Source organism: Heptranchias perlo, chromosome 18 (genome assembly GCF_035084215.1).
Source record: "Heptranchias perlo isolate sHepPer1 chromosome 18, sHepPer1.hap1, whole genome shotgun sequence".
Lineage (NCBI taxonomy): Eukaryota > Metazoa > Chordata > Chondrichthyes > Hexanchiformes > Hexanchidae > Heptranchias > Heptranchias perlo.
Window position 1 is genome coordinate 49,129,748 of NC_090342.1, and position 18,162 is coordinate 49,147,909.

At 45.0% G+C, this 18,162-nt stretch overlaps 1 protein-coding gene across 1 annotated transcript in view; it reads right to left on the reverse strand.

The window, feature by feature from the left end:
* cntn1b (contactin 1b) overlaps positions 1–18,162 on the reverse strand; it is a 373,705-nt gene that overhangs the window by 309,780 nt on the left and 45,763 nt on the right. The window contains exons 8-11 of the mRNA XM_067999885.1: positions 11,608–11,729; positions 11,060–11,189; positions 10,528–10,678; positions 6,432–6,559 (exon numbers count right to left, since the gene is read on the reverse strand). Of these exons, the coding sequence (XP_067855986.1) occupies positions 6,432–6,559; positions 10,528–10,678; positions 11,060–11,189; positions 11,608–11,729 (531 nt within the window). The remainder of the gene's footprint in view (positions 1–6,431; positions 6,560–10,527; positions 10,679–11,059; positions 11,190–11,607; positions 11,730–18,162) is intronic.

An 18,162-nucleotide genomic window follows, 5' to 3' on the forward strand; every position in this document is an offset into this window, starting at 1 on the left:
GACAGGCTGGTCTCAGTCGGACAGGACACCAGCCAGGGAGAGGACGTCTGCAGGTAAGTCTTTGTTTGCATGGGGAGGCATAGGTGGGCAAGGGGCATAGATGGGCACATGTGGGCATGGGGGTCACGAGTCTTGGGGGCTGGGATTGGGGGTCAGTGGGGGGGGGAGTTGAGATCGGGGGTCCGCGATCGTCGAGGGGGAGGGTCGGGGAATCGGGGTTGTGGTTGGAGGATCGGGTCAGGGGGTCGGGGTTGGTGTCGGAGTTAGGGGTCCACAATCCGGGGTTGGGGGGGGGGGGTGGTCGGTGCAGGTAATTTCTTAGGCCTGGGGGAAGCACTCCTGCTCCTCCAGGCCCACAAGCTCTGCCTTTCTAGGCACTTACCTGCAGTCTCGGGCCTTCTCGCCTCCTTTCACATAAAACAGAAGGCCCGGGAATCCCAGCCCCTCGGGGTTAAAATCGGGAATGAGTTAAAACTGGAGGCCTGAAGCCTCCTTGATAGGTTTTAATGCCCGATCTGCCTCCTGGGAGTGGGTTGGCCGCCCGCCCTGGTGAAAACCAGAAATGGGTGGGTTGGAGCAATTTTCAATGGTTCCCCCGCCCCTAACACACATGTTTTTTACTTTTGAAATCGAACCCAAAGAGTCTGCAAAGGGATATAGACAGATTAAGTGAGTGGGCAAGAAGGTGGCAGATGGAGCATAATGTGGGGAAATGTGAGGTTATTCACTTTGGCAGGAAGAATAGAAAAACAGAATATTTTTTAAATGTTGGTGTCCAGAGAGACTTGGGTGTCCTCATACAAGAAACACAAAAAGTTCATAGGTACAGCAAGCAATTAGGAAGGCAAATGGTATGTTGGCCTATATTGCAAGAGCGGGTTAGAGTACAAGAATAAGGAAGTCTTACTACAGCTGTACAGGGCTTTGATGAGACCTCATCTGGAGTACTGAGTACAGGTTTGGTCTCCTTATCTAAGGAGAGAAATACTTGCCTTAGAGGTGGTGCAACAAAGGTTCACCAGATTGATTCCTGGGATGAGAGGGTTGTTCTACGAGGAGAGATTGAGTAGAATGGGCCTATACTCTCGGGAGTTTAGAAGAATGAGAGGTGATCTCATTGAAACATATAAGATTCTGAGGGGGCTTGATAGGGTAGATGCTGAGAGGTTGTTTCCCCTGGCTGTAGAGTCTAGAACTAGAGGGCATAGTCTCAGGATAAGGGGTCGGCCATTTGAGACTAAGATGAGGATGAATTTCTTCACTCAGAGGGTTCTGATCTTTGGAATTCTCTACCCCAGAGGGCTGTGGAAGCTGAGTCATTGAGTATATTCAAGGCTGAGATCGATAGATTTTTGGACTCTAGGGGAATCAAGGGATATGGGGATTGGGCTGGAAAGTTGAGGTCGAAGATCAGCCATGATCTTACTGAATGGCGGTGCAGGCTTGAAGGGCCGTGTGGCCTACTCCTGCTCCTACTTCTTATGTTCTAATGTTGTAGGGCTGGAGGAGGTGACAGAGATAGGGAGGGGCAAGGCCATGGAGGGATTTGAAAACAAGGAAGAGAATTTTAAAATTGAGGCGTTGCCGACCGGGAGCCAATATAGGTCAGCGAGCACAGTGGCATTGGGTGAACGGGACTGGGTGCGAGTTAGTATTCGGGTAGCAGAGTTTTGGATGAGCTCCAGTTTATGGAGGGTGGAAGGTGGGAGGCCAGCCAGGAGAGCATTGGAGCGGTCAAGTCTAGAGGTAACAAAGGCATGGATGAGGGTTTCAGGAGCAGATGAGCTGAGGCAGGGGCGGAGATAGGTAATGAAGTCTAGTGTGGGGACAATCTCAACATCGGAACACAGTGGTTACTATTGTGGGGAGGTTCACTAGTGCTGTGGAGGAGGGTTTAAACTTATTGGCAGGATGTAGCATTAGAAAGGAGAAACAAGGTGCACAAAGGATTGGGAGAGACAGATAGCACTAGAGTAAGAAATAGTACAGTATTAGGTGGGATCAGACAGAGAGAGAATACGAGAAGGTCTAAGACAGGTTTACAGTGCATGTGTGTAAATGCACGAAGCGTGGTAAATAAGGTTGGTGAGCTGCAGGCGCAAATAGCCGCATCGGAATATGATGTAGTGGCGTTAATGGAGACCTGGCTCAAAAAAGGGCAGGATTGGGTACTAAATATTCCTGGATACAAGGTGTTCAGGAAAGATAGGGAAAGAAAAAAAGGAAGGTGGGGGCGGTGGCAGTATTGATTAAGGAGAATATTGCAGTGCTGGAGAGAGAGGATGTCCTTGAGGGGTCAAAGACAGAATCTATTTGTTTAGAGTTAAGAAACAATAGAGGCGCCATTACACTACTGGGTGTATTCTATAGGCCATCAACTAGTGGGAAGGATATCGAGGAGCAAATGTGCAGGGGAATTACAGAGAGGTGCAAGAACTATAGAGTAGTGATAATGGGGGACTTCAACTATCCTAATATAGACAGGGATAGTAATAGTGCAAAGGGCAAAGAGGGGGAGGAATTTTTGAAGTGCGTCCAGGGGAACTTTCTTGATAAATACATTTCCGGTCCATCGAGGAAGGAGGCATTGCTGGATCTGGTTCTGGGGAATGAAGTGGGTCAAGTGGAGCAAGTGTCAGTGGGGGAACATTTAGGGAACAGTGATCATAGTATCATAAGGCTTAGATTAGTTATGGAAAAGGACAAGCAGCAACCTAAAGTAAAAATACTTAATTGGAGGAGGGCCAATTTCAGTGGGTTGAGGATGGATCTGGCCCGGGTAAACTGGAATCAAAGATTGGCAGGCAAAACTGTAATCGAACAATGGGCGGCCTTTAAAGAGGAGATGGTTTGGGTAAAGTCTGGGTACATTCCCACAAGGGGGAAAGGGCAACTAAAGCCAGAGCTCCCTGGATGATGAAAGAGATAGAGAGCAAGATGAAGCAGAAAAAGGGGACGTATGACAGATGTCAAGTTGACAATACAAGTGAGAACCAGGCTGAATATAGAAAGTACAGAGGAGAAGTGAAAAAGGAAACAAGAGGGGCAAAGAGAGAATATGAGAATAGACTGGCGGCCAACATAAAAGGGAATCCAAAAGTCTTCTATAGGCATATAAACAGTAAACGGGGAGTAAGAGGAGGGGCCAAAAAGGAGATCTACACATGGAGGCACAGGACATGGCTGAGGTATTAAATGAGCACTTCGCATCTGTCTTTACCTAGGAAGAAGATGCTACCAAAATCACAGTAAAAGAGGATACAGTAGAAGAAAGTAAAAGAGTTGATATACTGGATGGGCTAAAAATTGATAAAGAGGAGGTACTAGAAAGGCTAGCTGTAATTAAAGTAGATACGTCACCCGGTCCGGATGGGATGTAACCTCGGTTGCTGAGGGAAATTACGGAGGTACTGGCCGTAATCTTCCAATCCTCCTTAGATATGGGAGTGGTGCCAGAGGACTGGAGAACTGCAAATGTTCCACCCTTGTTTAAAAAAGGGTGTAAGGATAAACCCGGCAACCAGGCCTGTCAGTTTAACCTCGGTGGTGGGGGAGCTTTTAGAAACGATAATCCTGGACGGAATTAACAGTCACTTGGACAAGCGTGGATTAATAAAGGAAAGCCAGCACGGATTTGTTAAAGGTAAATTGTGTTTAACTAACTTGATTGAGTTTTTTGATGAGGTAACAGAGAGGGTTGATGAGGGCAATGCAGCTGATGTTGTGTAAATGGACTTTCAGGATAAAGTGCCACCTAACAGGCTTGTCAGCAAAATTGCGAACTTGCTCCGATTGGTTCAATGGTGTTTTGACAGTTACGAATTAAAGGGCCACCTACACTACAGTCAATACAATCTGCAAACATCCGTAAACTTACCCATTTGCCCAGCTGGAATGAAGATACACCACAAGAAGGAACGCTTGAAAATACCAGCCCTACGCTACTTTTTAAAAGCGCAGTGACTTATAATGACTGCAAAACAACAAAAAATTAAATTTTAAAAATGTGGAATTTCTAATTATTCTTATTATAATGGTTTTTGATCATTAAAAAAGTATTAAAAAATAAAACTGTTATTTTTTTTAAAAACTTTTAACTTCTGTATGTTTCAGTACATTATAAATAATTTCCTTGCCTTCTTATAGTAAGGTATGTTAAATTTTTATTTCGACTAACATAGGGAATGTCACTTTAAATGAATGAGTTTTACTTGCCTGCTCGTGGATGGGGCTTCCATTCCCACTGTCTATGCGTGTGCATGAGGGCCTACGCTGATCCTGGAGCGCACCACTGGAGAAGAATTCAAAATGGAGCAAGTGGACGTCGTGGGCCACGCAGTAAGTATCTTCGTACTTTTCGTCCGCAGGGTGTGCGGAGAGCCTTGCCACGCCGGTCGGAGCAAGTTCCGGCCTAATGACTTGGGTGTACAGGGCACAATTTCGAAATTTGCAGATGACACAAAACCTGGAAGTGTGGTAAACAGTGGGGAGGATAGTAATAGACTTCAAGAGGACATAAAGGGGGGGGGGGGCAGGAACAGAGAGACCTGGGGGTATATGTGCATAAATCTTTGAAGGTGGCAGAACAGGTTGAGAAAGTGGTTAAAAAAACATACCCGGTCCTGGGCTTTATAAATAGAGGCATAGAGTACAAAAGCAAGGAAGTTATGCTGAACCTTTATAAAACACTTGTTCAGCCACAACTGGAGTACTGTGTCCAATTCTAGGCACTGCACTTTAGGAAGAATTTGAAGGCCTTAGAGAGGGTGGAGAAGAGATTTACTAGAATGGTTCCAGGGATGAGGGATTTCAGTTACGTGGACAGACTGGAGAAGCTGGGGTTGTTCTCCTTACAGCAGAGAAGGTTAAGATAAGATTTGAGAGAAGTGTTCAAAATCATGAAGGGTTCAGACAAAGTAAATAAAGAGAAACTGTTCCCATTGGCGGAAATGTCGAGAACCAGAGAACACAGATTTAACGTGATTGGCAAAAGAACCAAAGGCGACATGAGGAAAAACTTTTTTACGCAGCGAGTAGTTATGATCTGGAATGCACTGCCTGAAAGGGTGGTGGAAGCAGATTCAATCATGACTTTCAAAAATAAATGGGATAAATACTTGAAGGGAAAAAATTTGCAGGGCTACGGGAAAAGAGCGGGGGAATGGGACTAACTGGATTGCTCTTACAAAGAGCCGGCACGGGCTCGATGGGCCAAATGGCCTCCTTCTGTGCTGTAACCATTCTATTATTCTACGATTCTAAGTTTGGCGGTTACGTCCATAGCTTCAGTGTGACATTTCTCTACTTGAATTACGCTTACTATTTGATGTGACTGCCCATTTTTCCAAAGGTCACTGCAGGCCCTTTGAATCATACCATATGCACCTTACTGTGCAGCAAAAGGTTTGCAAGAGAAACACTTACTTCATTGTCTCTAAATGCGTATGGACGTGGCCTTGGATTTTTTTGTTTACACTTATTTACACCAGGAGCTATGCCAGACAGTCATTTTCTCCTAAGTGTCTGATAGCAGTTTACTGCACAGAAGACTACCATGGTATTAATAGGAGAAAAACAAAGACTGAATGCTGGAAATCTGAACTAAAACCAGAAAATGCTGCAAACAGACAGTCAGCATCTTTTTTTTATTCATTCTGGGGATGTGGGTGTTGCTGGCCAGGTCAGCATTTATTGCCCATCCCGAGTTGCTCTGAGTAGGTGGTGGTGGGCCTTCTACTTGAACTGCTGCAACAACGGTTCGATACAACTGAGCGGCTTGTTTGGCCACTTTAGAATGCAGTTAAGAGTCAACAACATTGGTGGGGGACCGGAGTCACCGAAGGCCAGCACATGTATTTGTTTTTTTTTAAAAACTGTTTTAATTGAGAAATCTAGGTGAATGGACAAAGCCCAGAACCATGGATGGAAAGAGCAGGAGAAAAGATGAGGGAAAACAAGTAGTGGTGGTTAGATGCACCAACAATAGCAGGTGTCATTTCCAGGTCTTGGGGGTTTGAGTTGTCAACATAAACAAACACTCCAATCTTTGCTCTTGTGGTTCACCTCAAACTCTTCGTTAGATTGTTGCTTATTAATCACTCCCAGGTCTCCAAGAGTTTCAAGATATTTCTGCTCCTGTTTGATTTTGTGTTCGAGTTATGTATCAGAAAGTAGCAGGTTGCCAAGATCTCCCAGGAGCCAAAGGGTTCACCCTTGTGACAGTCTACCCCTTCAGCTGGTAACTCGCTCAAGGGGACCTTGTAGGTGACACAGTGATATTTTGCAAACTATCAGATAAGGGAATAACGCATTTTTCAGGCAAAGATATCCAGAAACAATTTTTTTTAAAATGGGGTCTGAAGTGTTTAGTTGAAAATACCACTAGGCTGAGTAAGTGCAAAGGGTTGTGTGGCAAAGCTTCAGCCTCCTACCTGTCACTGAAAGAGTGCCAGTGCTGTTTGCCTTTCCTCTGTCGTTCTCTGCAAAACAGGTGTAGCTGCCTTCATCAGCGTCAGTCAGACCTCGAATCTCCAGAGTGCCGTTGGCCCAAATGGATATCCTACGACAAATGGAGAGCACATGGCAAATTAGAAAGAAAAAAAATCATCCAGCATCCCTTTTGGAGAATTCATCAAGGAGGTGACCCAATCCGTGGCGTTTTTAGGATTGGGTCATTTTTACACTAAGCCTATTGCTGCACAGGAAATTCAGGTTTACTGGGGCGATGACACCAATGTTCGCTAGCATCGCTTTCAGGCCTTGAGATTTGGATTATCAATATGAACTATGCAGGCTGCAGTACCAGAGTGTTTTTTTTTTACTAGTGATATCCCTCTCCCTCTTTCTTTCCACCAATTTTCTCCCTTCCCTCCTTCCTGAAGGCATACAGTCCTCGTCTCAGGGAAACCTCGTCAACGCAGGTCCGGGTGCGCAAATACAAAAGTAAAATTTGTGCTTGGCGGCTGTGCCCATGAGTGGATGGGTGCCAGCGACTTTGCCTCTCTGCTGGAATGCCCTGCTTTCTGACCACTCACTTTCCAAATGAGGACTGGGGTTCAACACAAACCTGCTGCTCCACCTCAATTCAGAGCGGCAAGATTGGAGAGGAAATCTCAAAATGTCATGCGCTGCCTTCACCAATAAGCAGGCCCTGTAAAGGGTCAGCAGTATCATAGGAGCAAGGATGGTTGGAGTGGCTTGGCATCAGGGGCTCACCAGGCTTGTGAGGTGCACTGCAGCTGAAGGTGAAACAGCTTGGCTTGTGCGTGGTTAATGCATTTTACAAGAGAGATGATTGATTTCTGCAATCACTGGTGGCATTTAATAAACATTTTCAGTTCATTAAAAAATCTGTGCCATTCATTAGAACTGGCGAGACCAGCAGCTTAAAACAAATTTATAATCGAGAACCCGTATCCATTTTTATTTCTAACTGTAGGTCAGGGCTTACTTTTTGATATGTGTGCACACACACACACACACACACACACACACACAAAAACACACACACACAAAAACACACACACACACTTCACCTCCATGGCATTTCTTAGTGGAATTTGGAGGACATGGATTTTTATAATGAAGCAGATGACTTGTGGTGTTGTTCATGGTAAATCGGAGGGTGCGCTGTTGTGGACAACATAACACAGAATATATACTATCAGAGACACTAACTAATGCACGGTGATTGAGTGAAAGTATACTTGATTGCACAGTATTGTCACTGGATTTTCAGATTCTAATTCCATCCGTATCTAAAATGAAACTATAATTCAGTGGCCTTGATTAATATGGTAGGTTCTTTTCTGATGTAAGGATGCTGCGTGACGGCTTGAACAATAGGCCTCCTGCAGGAAGCCATGGTCGGCTCAAACAAGAGGCCTGGTTTTACCAAGAGGCTGTCCAGGCATCGAGTTCGAGAGAGACAGACAGAGAAAGAGAGAGTAAGAGAGAAAGAGAAAAAGAGAGAGAGAGAGAATAATAGAGAGAGATAGAGATAGAGAGACAGAAAGAGATAGAGAGAGAGAAAAAAGATATATACAGAGGGGGAGGGAGATGAGAGATAGAATGAGAAGTAAAGATAGAGGTGGAGAGAGAGACAGAGAGAGAGAGAAGTAGAGAGAGATAGAGAGAAGTAGAGAGTCCGAGAAAGAAAAAAGATAGAGAGACGAACAGAGAGAATGTGAGTGAGTAAGAGTGAGGAAAGAGAGAAAGGGGGAGAGAGAGAGAGAGAGAACGAGAGAGAGAGAGCAAGAGAGAGCAGGTGTGCAATAGGGAGAGTGCAGACTCAGGTGATGTGTTGGAATCAGCCAATGGGAAGTAAGTGGAGAAGGCAGGTACAGAACTGAGCTAGGAGGCAGCGTGGGAGCACTAGGGTCATACGTTAGAGTCAGCCACTTGAAGGCAAGTAATGGAAATTTACATAAGCTAGAATAAATTTGGGTATGATTAAGCGTTACACAGAAATTTTACAGTAAGTGTGCAACGATAGGATCCCTTCATTTATTGTAAGCACTATCAATATTTTTAAGAAACTCCACAGAGCAAGGGCTTAAGTTGTGGCCTACAGTCCTTCACATGTCGAGTCCTTTACCTCCATGGGGAGGCAGTGAATAAAGGGCAGCTTCATGGGGAAGGAGGTAAAGACAGAGAATCGTATGCATTGCCACAGCAATACTAGCCCTCTTGGCTGTGGAAAATATGAACCAAAGCTGCAGTGATTTTCTTTGCTAAGAGAGTTTGTAATGTGCAGGACTCCCTGCTCGTTAAAAGGTGATGTAAACGAGTCAGCTTTTCAGAAGACTAGGCAATGACGCAATAGACGGAGCAGTCACTGACAGTAAGAGCTCCAATGCTGAAGCCAGTAGGGGTTGTTGTGGCTGAAAGATGCCAATCAGATGAGGTTCTTATGAATAGAACATGACCATGTCAGCACTGCAGCAAAAATCATTGCCGTGATTCAGTGGTGTTGACCAAAATTAAATTTACACATTTGCTTCGACGAAACTGACGCGCATTATTTTATGTGAAGCGAAGCAGTATTTTCTATTCCATCAAAAATAACATGGAGCTTTCCAACCAGCAGGCTGGGTCAGGACTGTGATTACTACTTCTGTATAACCGCAGTGTCCACATTACATGAAGAATCAACACGTTTCCTAGCAACTGACATCAATCGACAGAAACGTCCGTCGTCATGCAGTTGATCGGAGCATCGCACTAAAGCTCTTGAATTCTGTGTCCCACTCAGTACACATGGCTTACTGGATAGAAAAGCTGAGGGAGACACACAGAGAAATATTCAAAAGCAGCTCTTCAGAGGCCAGTACAGGGCTGGCGGGGTGGTCCACAACCCTGGGGTCTACCTGCCTTTCTTCCGCCACATTCCTGGCCCAAGGGAGCCTTCTCTTATTTGCTAGATTTTCCATGCTTCACTCCTCCTCTGTTATTTTGCTGTAACCATTTACAGCTCCTCTGGACCCATCTTTTGTTCCTATACTTGTCTCATTATTACCTCCTTTTGCCTTGAACCATCATCCCTGTTGTCATTTAATCACTCCCGCCCTCCACCCTTTCCCTTTTGTTCTTTTCCTGCACCCTCTTTCCCCTGGCTCTGCACTTGCTTAAAAGCTGTTCATCTCTAACATCTTCCAGTTCTGATGAAGGGTCATCGACCTGAAACGTTAACTCAGTTTCACTCTCCGCAGATGCTGCCTGACCTGCCGAGTGTTTCCAGCATTTTCTGTTTTCTCACTTCAGAAACCAGGTCTGGTTTACCTTTGCCCCACTGGCCTGTCACTTTCTCCCATTCACAGTCCAAGGTGTTCCTCTCTATTTTGGAACTGTTTTATGCGCCTGCTGTCTTGTTCACTTGTTTCCGCAGTCTGAGTGAAATAATCTACGCACATCAACCGACATTTTTATCACCTGTTTCCAGCTTGTCAAAAAAAAATGAAAGTCCGAAAACACTCTCTCCCACCCGCTTCTTGATTTGCTCAGCCCTGTAAACGGGTTCTTGTGCTCACCAGTCCCTGATTTTCCTTCCATTAAAACAAACAGATATAAAAAAAAAAATCGCAGGTTGACCAGCGGAAACCCCCCAGCCCGTGTCTCGAACGTAACGTTAACCTTGGGGTCAAAGTTTGTCTTAGTCAGGCGGTATCACATCGTTCACCCGTTCTACTCCCCGCTTGATATTCAATTCTATTGAAGTCAGTGGAACAGAATATCGTGCGGGGAGTAGAACGGGCAGCCAATACCACACCGCCCACTTCTGCCCAAGACAAATTTCGACCCCCCTCCCCCCCACTTATCTTTTCGCACACTGTGTATTTCTAGCACTCGCCATTTCTAATTCAAAGGAGCCATTGGCTGAAATACAATTGCTTGAGTTGAGAAGATCGCAAGATGCCCAGTTTAGCTGAATTACGCGGTAAACATGTTGCCCACGCCGTACCGAGGCTCAGATCTGGAGGTCACATGACATGTGGCTCATCACATTTGAACGTGGATCCTTTTACTGACCTTGAACTACTCTTGAGAAGCTCGGTCCCCTTACTCCACAAGAAGGTTGGTTTGGGAGCAGCCTTGGGTTTGCACTCGATTATCGCTTTGCCTCCCCTGGCCCCCAAGAGCTTCTTCTTTACCGGGTTCAGCCTGAAGTCTGGTGCCAAAGCTGAAGGGAAGCATGGAACAGGATGAGAAAACCAGAACCTTTTGGAATTGAAAGAAAGCTTTTTCTTTGCAAAACCTTTCTTTCCCCCTCCTCCGATTTTACTTTCCCTCCAAATACCCTCGAGTTAGTTTTTAATCACAGTGAGGGGGGTCCACAGACCAGAAAACACTGGGTGGCACCGGCCCCACTCCATGAACTGCACATAAGAGCAGGAGTAGGCCATTCGGCCCCTCGGGCCTCCTCCGCCATTTAATCAGATCATGGCTGATCTGTACCTCAACTCCATTGACCCGCCTTAGCACCATATCCTTCGATACTCTTATCTAACAAAAATAAAAATTTGTACTGAACTCAGTGTTGTACTTCATTCGGAATACCAACCCAAAACTTTCAGCTCAGCATTGGAATACAGGGATCCGTGTTTGTTCTCCGTCAGACACTGGTACATTCCGGAATCCTCCAGGGTCAATCGAGAAATTCGCAGCTCCCCTCTATTTACTCGGAATCGGCCCTAGGTACAGTTGAAACAAACACGTCGCTAAAAAAAGGAACTTCGCAACATTCAATTTAAAGCATCACAGAGCTTTTGATTATTCTCAGCAATGCACTGAAGAGCTTATCGCTTTCACATCAAGGACCTGGAGAAAGAAAGAGGCAAATATTTATACTTGCGAATAAACTAAATCGTTGACTATATGCTCGGGACATTCATACAGACTAAACAAGAGGATAAAGGACTTCTCGAGAGCTGCAACAGAGCTAGAGAAACATAAACACACCATTTCCATTTAACGGCATTCACACAATGTGCTAGGGATCCACAGACAAATTCATTTCTCATCTTTCTATTGTGTACAAGTGATCGCACAGCTGCAACCTTTGAAACCCACTGCGAGAATGCAAGAAAAGGTTCATACCCCATATACTACTTCTCCGTTCCTGAACCATCTGTAGGTGGGCTGGGGTTTGCCTCCTGCTTCACAGGGCCAGATCAGTTCACTGCCGATGTCTCGTATGGTGTCATTAATTGCCTGGATCCAGTAAGGATGAGCTGGAAAGAGAGGGAAGCTATGTTAAAACGAATACATTGAACAATTTCACTTATATCTATCAAACTGAAAAAGACAAACAAAAAATGACATTATGTTGGACATATATAACACACTGTCATTTTTTATATATATGTCATTTATATATATATATATATATATATATATGTATTAATTCTCTGCAATTCTGCTGCAACCACTTACACCTCCTCTGGACGCATCTTTTGTTCCTATACTTGTCCCATTATCACCTCCTTTTGTCTTGCACCATCATTACTTTTATCATTTAATCACTCCTGTCCTCCACCCTATCAGAAAATTTCCCTTTTCTTCTTTTCTTGCCCCCTTTCCCCTGGCTCTGCACTTGTTTAAAAGCTGCTCATCTCTAACAACTTCCAATTCTGATACATCGACCTGAAATGTTGGGGTCAATATTAAACCCACCCTCCCCGCCACGACAGGCGGGAGGGGATTCGGGGGGTTAAAAATTTAAAATCCTGTCTCGCGCCCCCTATGCGCCTGCGGCCATTTTTACGGCAATGGGTTGCGTGGCATGTCTGTTGCTCACTCTCGAGAGGCGGGACACCTCATTATATTATTTAAATCAGGCTCCCACAGTGTCGGCCGGATTTCCTAGGGCTTGGGAAACTTGCAACGAAATGGAGACGGGAGCAGCTGGATCAAGCAGCTAAGTGCTTTTTACAGCACTGCTTGTGAGCCAGGAGGAGCAGGAGTGCTCTCCCCGGCCCCTCAAGCAAAGCTTCTGCCGATCGTGGCCTCTCCTCTCTGCTGCGGTCAGCCGAGCCCCCCGCCACCAACCCCCGATCTTTGCCCCCTTCCCGATTGCTGTGCTAAAATTCCCCTCTAACACACCCTGATCTTTGCCCCCCTCCCGATTGCTGTGCTCCAATTCCCCTCCAACACAGCCCGATCTTTCCCGATTGATGGGGAACGTCCCCAACGCTGCCCTGCAGCAGCCTTCCACCGCTGGCTTTTCCGCCAGCCAGCCTGTCCATCTGGCTTGCTGCCGGGTGGGAAACGGAATTTTAAAAATGATAGCGGTCTCTGGGATTTTCCTCCCACAACCGCGTTCCCCCGCTCCCTCCTTGCCTCCCCATAAATATCGGAGCCATTAACTCTATGTTTCTCTCTCCGCAGATGCTGCATGACCTGCTGAGTGTTTCCAGCATTTTCTGTTTATATATCAGATTTTGAGCATCTGCAATATTTTGCTTTTGTATATATTAGTTCTGACTGGTTCTTCACTTTGCTTCCTTAGGTGTAACTGGAGCCATGTGAGAAGGAGCAACATTCAGTGCCAAAAAAACTCTCGAATCATTCAAGAGACAGGTAGGTGCTGTTACTGGGGGGACAGGGGGAGTGGGTGGCCAACTGTAGGTTTCTGTGGGAGAATAGGCAAAATGACTGCCCTCACCTGAACCTATCCTGTCTGACCTTCAACGTCAGTCAATGAAGCTTCACCTTTATTCTCCATTAACAGAGAGCCAAGATCCGTAATATTGTTGGACATTGCCAGAAATTCTGTCAACAGGAGGCAAAGACTCCAGCCCGGAACTGGGCTGATGACCAGCCGGTTTGGATATCACGCAGCGGATGGAGGATGTGTCATAGAGTGTGGAAGTAAAATTCAAGTGTGAGCTGGACAGGTTTTCCACTGAAAGAAGTGATTGAGCCCTGCGAGAGACATAGGTCAGCAATTCCATCAGGGTCCCTGCCCATCGGCTGCTGTAACTTTGGTGGGAGATTGGCGGAAACCCGGGATAAGCCGCGTAAACGGGATTTCCGCCATAATTCCAATGGCCGATCATGAGTGCTCCGGGGGAAATTCCGGCAATGCCATAATATGGTAATATTTGAAGCTTAGGACCAGCCAGATGAACCACGATTGTCCTTTATTATTCTGAAGATCCCTGAATTCCACATAGATAACTTGAAGAATGAATGATCTCATGTTTTCTAAAGCAATGTTCAATTGGTCATTATTGCATCTGATAAAAGCACTTTTTAATTGCTATTTTTTATTTCAACAAGATGGAGTTTACTCATCCAGAACTCTGCTGCCCTTATCCTAACTCGCACCAGGTCCCGTTCTCCCACCACCCCTGTGCTCGCTGATCTATATTGGCTTCTGGTCCGGGACATCTCGATTTTAAAATTGTCATCCTTGTTTTCAAATCCCTCCATGGCCTCGCCCCTCCCTATCTCTGTAACCTCCTGCAGCCCTACAACCCTCCGAGATCTCTGTGTTCCTCCAATTCTGGCCTCTTGCGCATCCCTGATTTTCATCACTCCACCATTGGCTGCCGTATCTCCAGCTGCCTAGGCCCTAAACTCTGGAATTCCCTCCCTAAACCTCTTTGGCTCTCTACCTCGCTCTCCTCCCTTAAGACGCTCCTTAAAACCTACCTCTTTCCTGTCCTAATAGCTCCTAATGTGGTTCGGGGTCAAATTTTGCTTGATAACGCTCCTGTGAAGTGCCTTGAGACGTTTTACTACGTTAAAGGTGCTATATAAATACTAGCTGCTGTTGTTGTTGTTTACATAAGTGACGACTGAGATTATAATTTGTATTTTTTCATGACTTGTTATTTATTTTCTGGGTGACATTAAGCTCAACAACACTTCCACCTGCAGAGCTGAGCATGTTCAGAGTACCTCAATGGTAATTCAGCTGCTCCAAGTACACTGAACTACACAATCGTTAAATATTCTGTCACTTTGGGAACGGGCTTTAGTTTACAGCATTTCAACATCTAAACCTATCTGACATTCAGTATGCTTATCTCCCACTGCATTAAATCAAAAGCAAAATACTGCGGGTGCTGGAAATCTGAAATAAACACAGGAAATGCTGGAAACACTCAGCAAGTCAGGCGGCACCTGTGCAGAAAGAAACAGAGTTAACATTTCATCAGTTCTGATGCAAAATCATCGATCTGAAACGTTAGCTGTTTCTTGCTCAACAGCTGCTGCCTGACTTGCTGAGTATTTCCACCATTTTATGTTTTTGTCCCACTGCATTAATCTCTCTTTCTGCAACTGTTGTTCTTTATCCTGTTTGTTTTCCAATCTGTCTCCCTCCGGATCTCTCTCTGTGCTGAGACACTTTGTCTCATTAGCATCTCTTTAAGTGAGTCTTTCTCATTCTGTTCTCCTTTCCCTAAGTCTGTCCTTCCCTCTTCTGTATGTATAAATCCTACCTTCTATATATGCCTGTCATTAAATCTGTATCTCTTTCTGCCTCGGTCAGCTTCTGCCTCTTCCTTTCTGTGCGTTTGCCAGCCTCCATGCTTTCTTCATTCCAGTCTCTCGCTTGCTTTTTTAACCTTTGAATTTGCTGCATTGGCTGAGACCCTGGCATGCGCTCAGAGCATGGGATGATTCTAAAAATATAACTATAACCATTTCTTTACATGTGGTAATTGTAGCAGGCTCGGAAGGAACTGGCGACTTTGGACCTCTGGTTCCCAAAGCTCTCCGTCAGTGGGGGTTTTCCAGGCCTCATGTCTGAGTCTGTGTCGACTAATTGATAGAGACTGATTGCTATGATTAGTCAACAACTCCATTATCATTGTGTGATGAGACTATTAGGATGGTTGAAGGCGAACTAGATGGTCCTTGGTCTTTTCGTCTACCAATTCCTATGTTCCTTTAAGTATCTCTGTATCCTCTCGTCCAGATTAACTTAACAAATGCTAAAAAAAGGGAAGAAAGAGACAAATTTTTACAAGTGCTCTTTTGCATTCCTGGAGGGGCCCAGCTGTCACAATATTGGAGCGGATTAGGTTCACGGAGAAGGCAGTCTCCTCCCCAAAGGAGGATGTCTATCCCTCAGCCCTATGCTCTAAGGGTCTCCCTAACCCATCCCAAATTCTAAAGTATAGTCCTATCTACACCTCGTAATAAAATGTCGGTCTCTCCAAATTCATATTCTCAAGGATCATACTGTTCATTATATCATGAGTAAATAAGGATAAACTATTTCCACTGGCAGGAGGGTCGGTAACCAGAGGACACAGATCTAAGATAATTGGCAAAAGAACCAGGGGGGAGATGAGAATTTTTTTTACGCAGCATATTATGATGATCTGGAATGCACTGCCTGAAAGGGTGGTGGAAGCAGATTCAATAATAACTTCTAAAAGGAAATTGGATAAATACTTGAAAAGGAAAAATTTCTAGGGCTATGGGGAAAGAGCAGGGGAGTGGGACTATTTGGACAGCACTTTCAAAGAGCTGGCACAGGCACGAAGGGCCGAATGACCTCCTTCTGTGCTGTAAGGTTCTGTGATTCATGCTTCAGCCTCCATCATGAGATCATGTGCAAAACACAATGCTTTTCAATGCAGTGCCTTTGAACACAGTGTTTCTGAACGCAGTGCTTTTTTTTTCTGTTTCCATCGCAGTCACGTTTCAGGCATCCGGACGTGTACAAAATACAGTTTTCTGCAAATCTGTAAAATTACAGAAGTGCACTTAATCACAAACACACATTTTAATTCAAAATGTTCTCCAAGGAAAGAGTTCTATTTTGAGCCAGAAATGTTTCTGTGCTCTGCCAAGGATTAAATGCAAGAAAATGTTTGATCGCAGCCTCAGCTTTCCTTAACACGCGTTAGGATTCCAAACTCTAATCCCTTCACTGCTAAGCAGCTGTGAGACAATTGATCTGCTGTTGGGCGGAAGACCACACTGGCTCAATTAAAGCTCTTTAAAGCCACTTACAGAGCCCATCGGGTTCAAAGAAGCATGTGAGTACTTGAAGGGGAAGCGGAGGTTGATTTAATATCAGATCGGATAGCACTTTGTGATGTGAAAAGAAATGATATGCTGTGGCACACGAAAATCTAATTAAGTTAGTAATTTAACATTCAACGCTAAATCCAAGGGCCAAATTATAATTGTTTTATGGAAGTTTTGAGCTCAAGGTAAGGGATAGTGGTGCTGAGCACCGGCACATGTTTCCATTTCAGTGTCACTATCGAGCACTTCCAGGTTTAATTAGCATATTTGGCACAGAGTGAAGCAACTTCCACCCTGCTCCAACAATGTGACTCGGTCCCAAGCTCACAGAAAAGGGCTCCCTTCTGCAGCAACTTCTGACATGCAGCACCCATGCAGAGCAAAGGAATACGACTGATCCAGGGTATTAAAGGGTGAGCTTGGAGGAAGAACTAGATACGCTAGGGCTCTTCAGCTTTGAAATCAGATGTCTCAGGGGGACTTCACGGGGGTAAATAAGATATCATTTCGATAAAGTAAACTCGCAACAAGACGTTCAGATATACAAAGCAGCAGGACAAGGGGGCACAAGTTCAGGGTTGTGAAGGACAAACGTAGGAGAGAAATTTGGAAGTATGTCTTTACACAGAGGGTGATCAACGGCTGCCATGTGTTGCCAAGAAGCGTGGTTGAATCCATGGTCTCAATTGAGAAGCAGTTAAGTGCTGCAATGGGGAGATGTTAGGGTTGGTATTCTGGAAGGATGAGATCAAATGGGCTGAAGGGCTTCCTTCAGCTGAACTATCCTTTGATCTGGGTCTGCAGGCCCAAGGGAAATTTCTGCCTCTGATTTTAAGAATAGAGAACTGACACAGCACTGCATCTAAAAATAGAGAGAAACGTACGCCAATAACTGACACTCACCAAACTGTGTGGTCTCCTTAGGCTTGCCAGGGAGATGTGAAGTCAAAAGTTGAGAACAAAATTCTGTACTATCTGCCCAGTCTGTGCGCACCACATCAGAGAACACCTCGTGTGGGAGGCCTGCTCTACTAACATCTCCACCTACTGTCCCCAGAACCATTTGTCTTACTCTGCCCAGCCTCGGACAGAATGATATAACTGCATCTGCCCTCGTGAACTCTTCACCAACACCAGCTGATCAATGAGCTACTGGGAGCAGTAACACTGAGAGTTGCTTTAGTTCCAGGAGATTAATTTGTACACAAAAGACAAATTCAACGCAAGGACACTGGAGGGGTTATTGTAAGCTAGTACTGCGCACAGTTCTGGTCTCCATATTACAAAAAGGATATAGAGGCATTGGAGAAGGTGCAAAAAAGATTTACAAGGATGATACCAGAACTGAGCAGGCTGGGGTTATTTTCTCTAGAAAAGAGAAGGCTGAGGGGTGACCTGATAGAGGTATTTAAAATTATGAAGGGGTTTGATATGGGAGACATAGAGAAGATGTTTCCACTTGTGGGGAGTCCAAAACTAGGGGCTATAAATGTAAGATAGTCACTAATAAATCCAACAGGAAATTCAGGAGAAACTTCTTTACCCATGAAGTGGTTAGAATGTGGAACTCACTACCACAAGGAGTAGTTGAGGTGAATAGCACAGGTGCCTTTAAGGGGAAGCTAGATAAGTACAGGAGGGAGAAAGGAAGAGAAAGATATGCAGATAGGG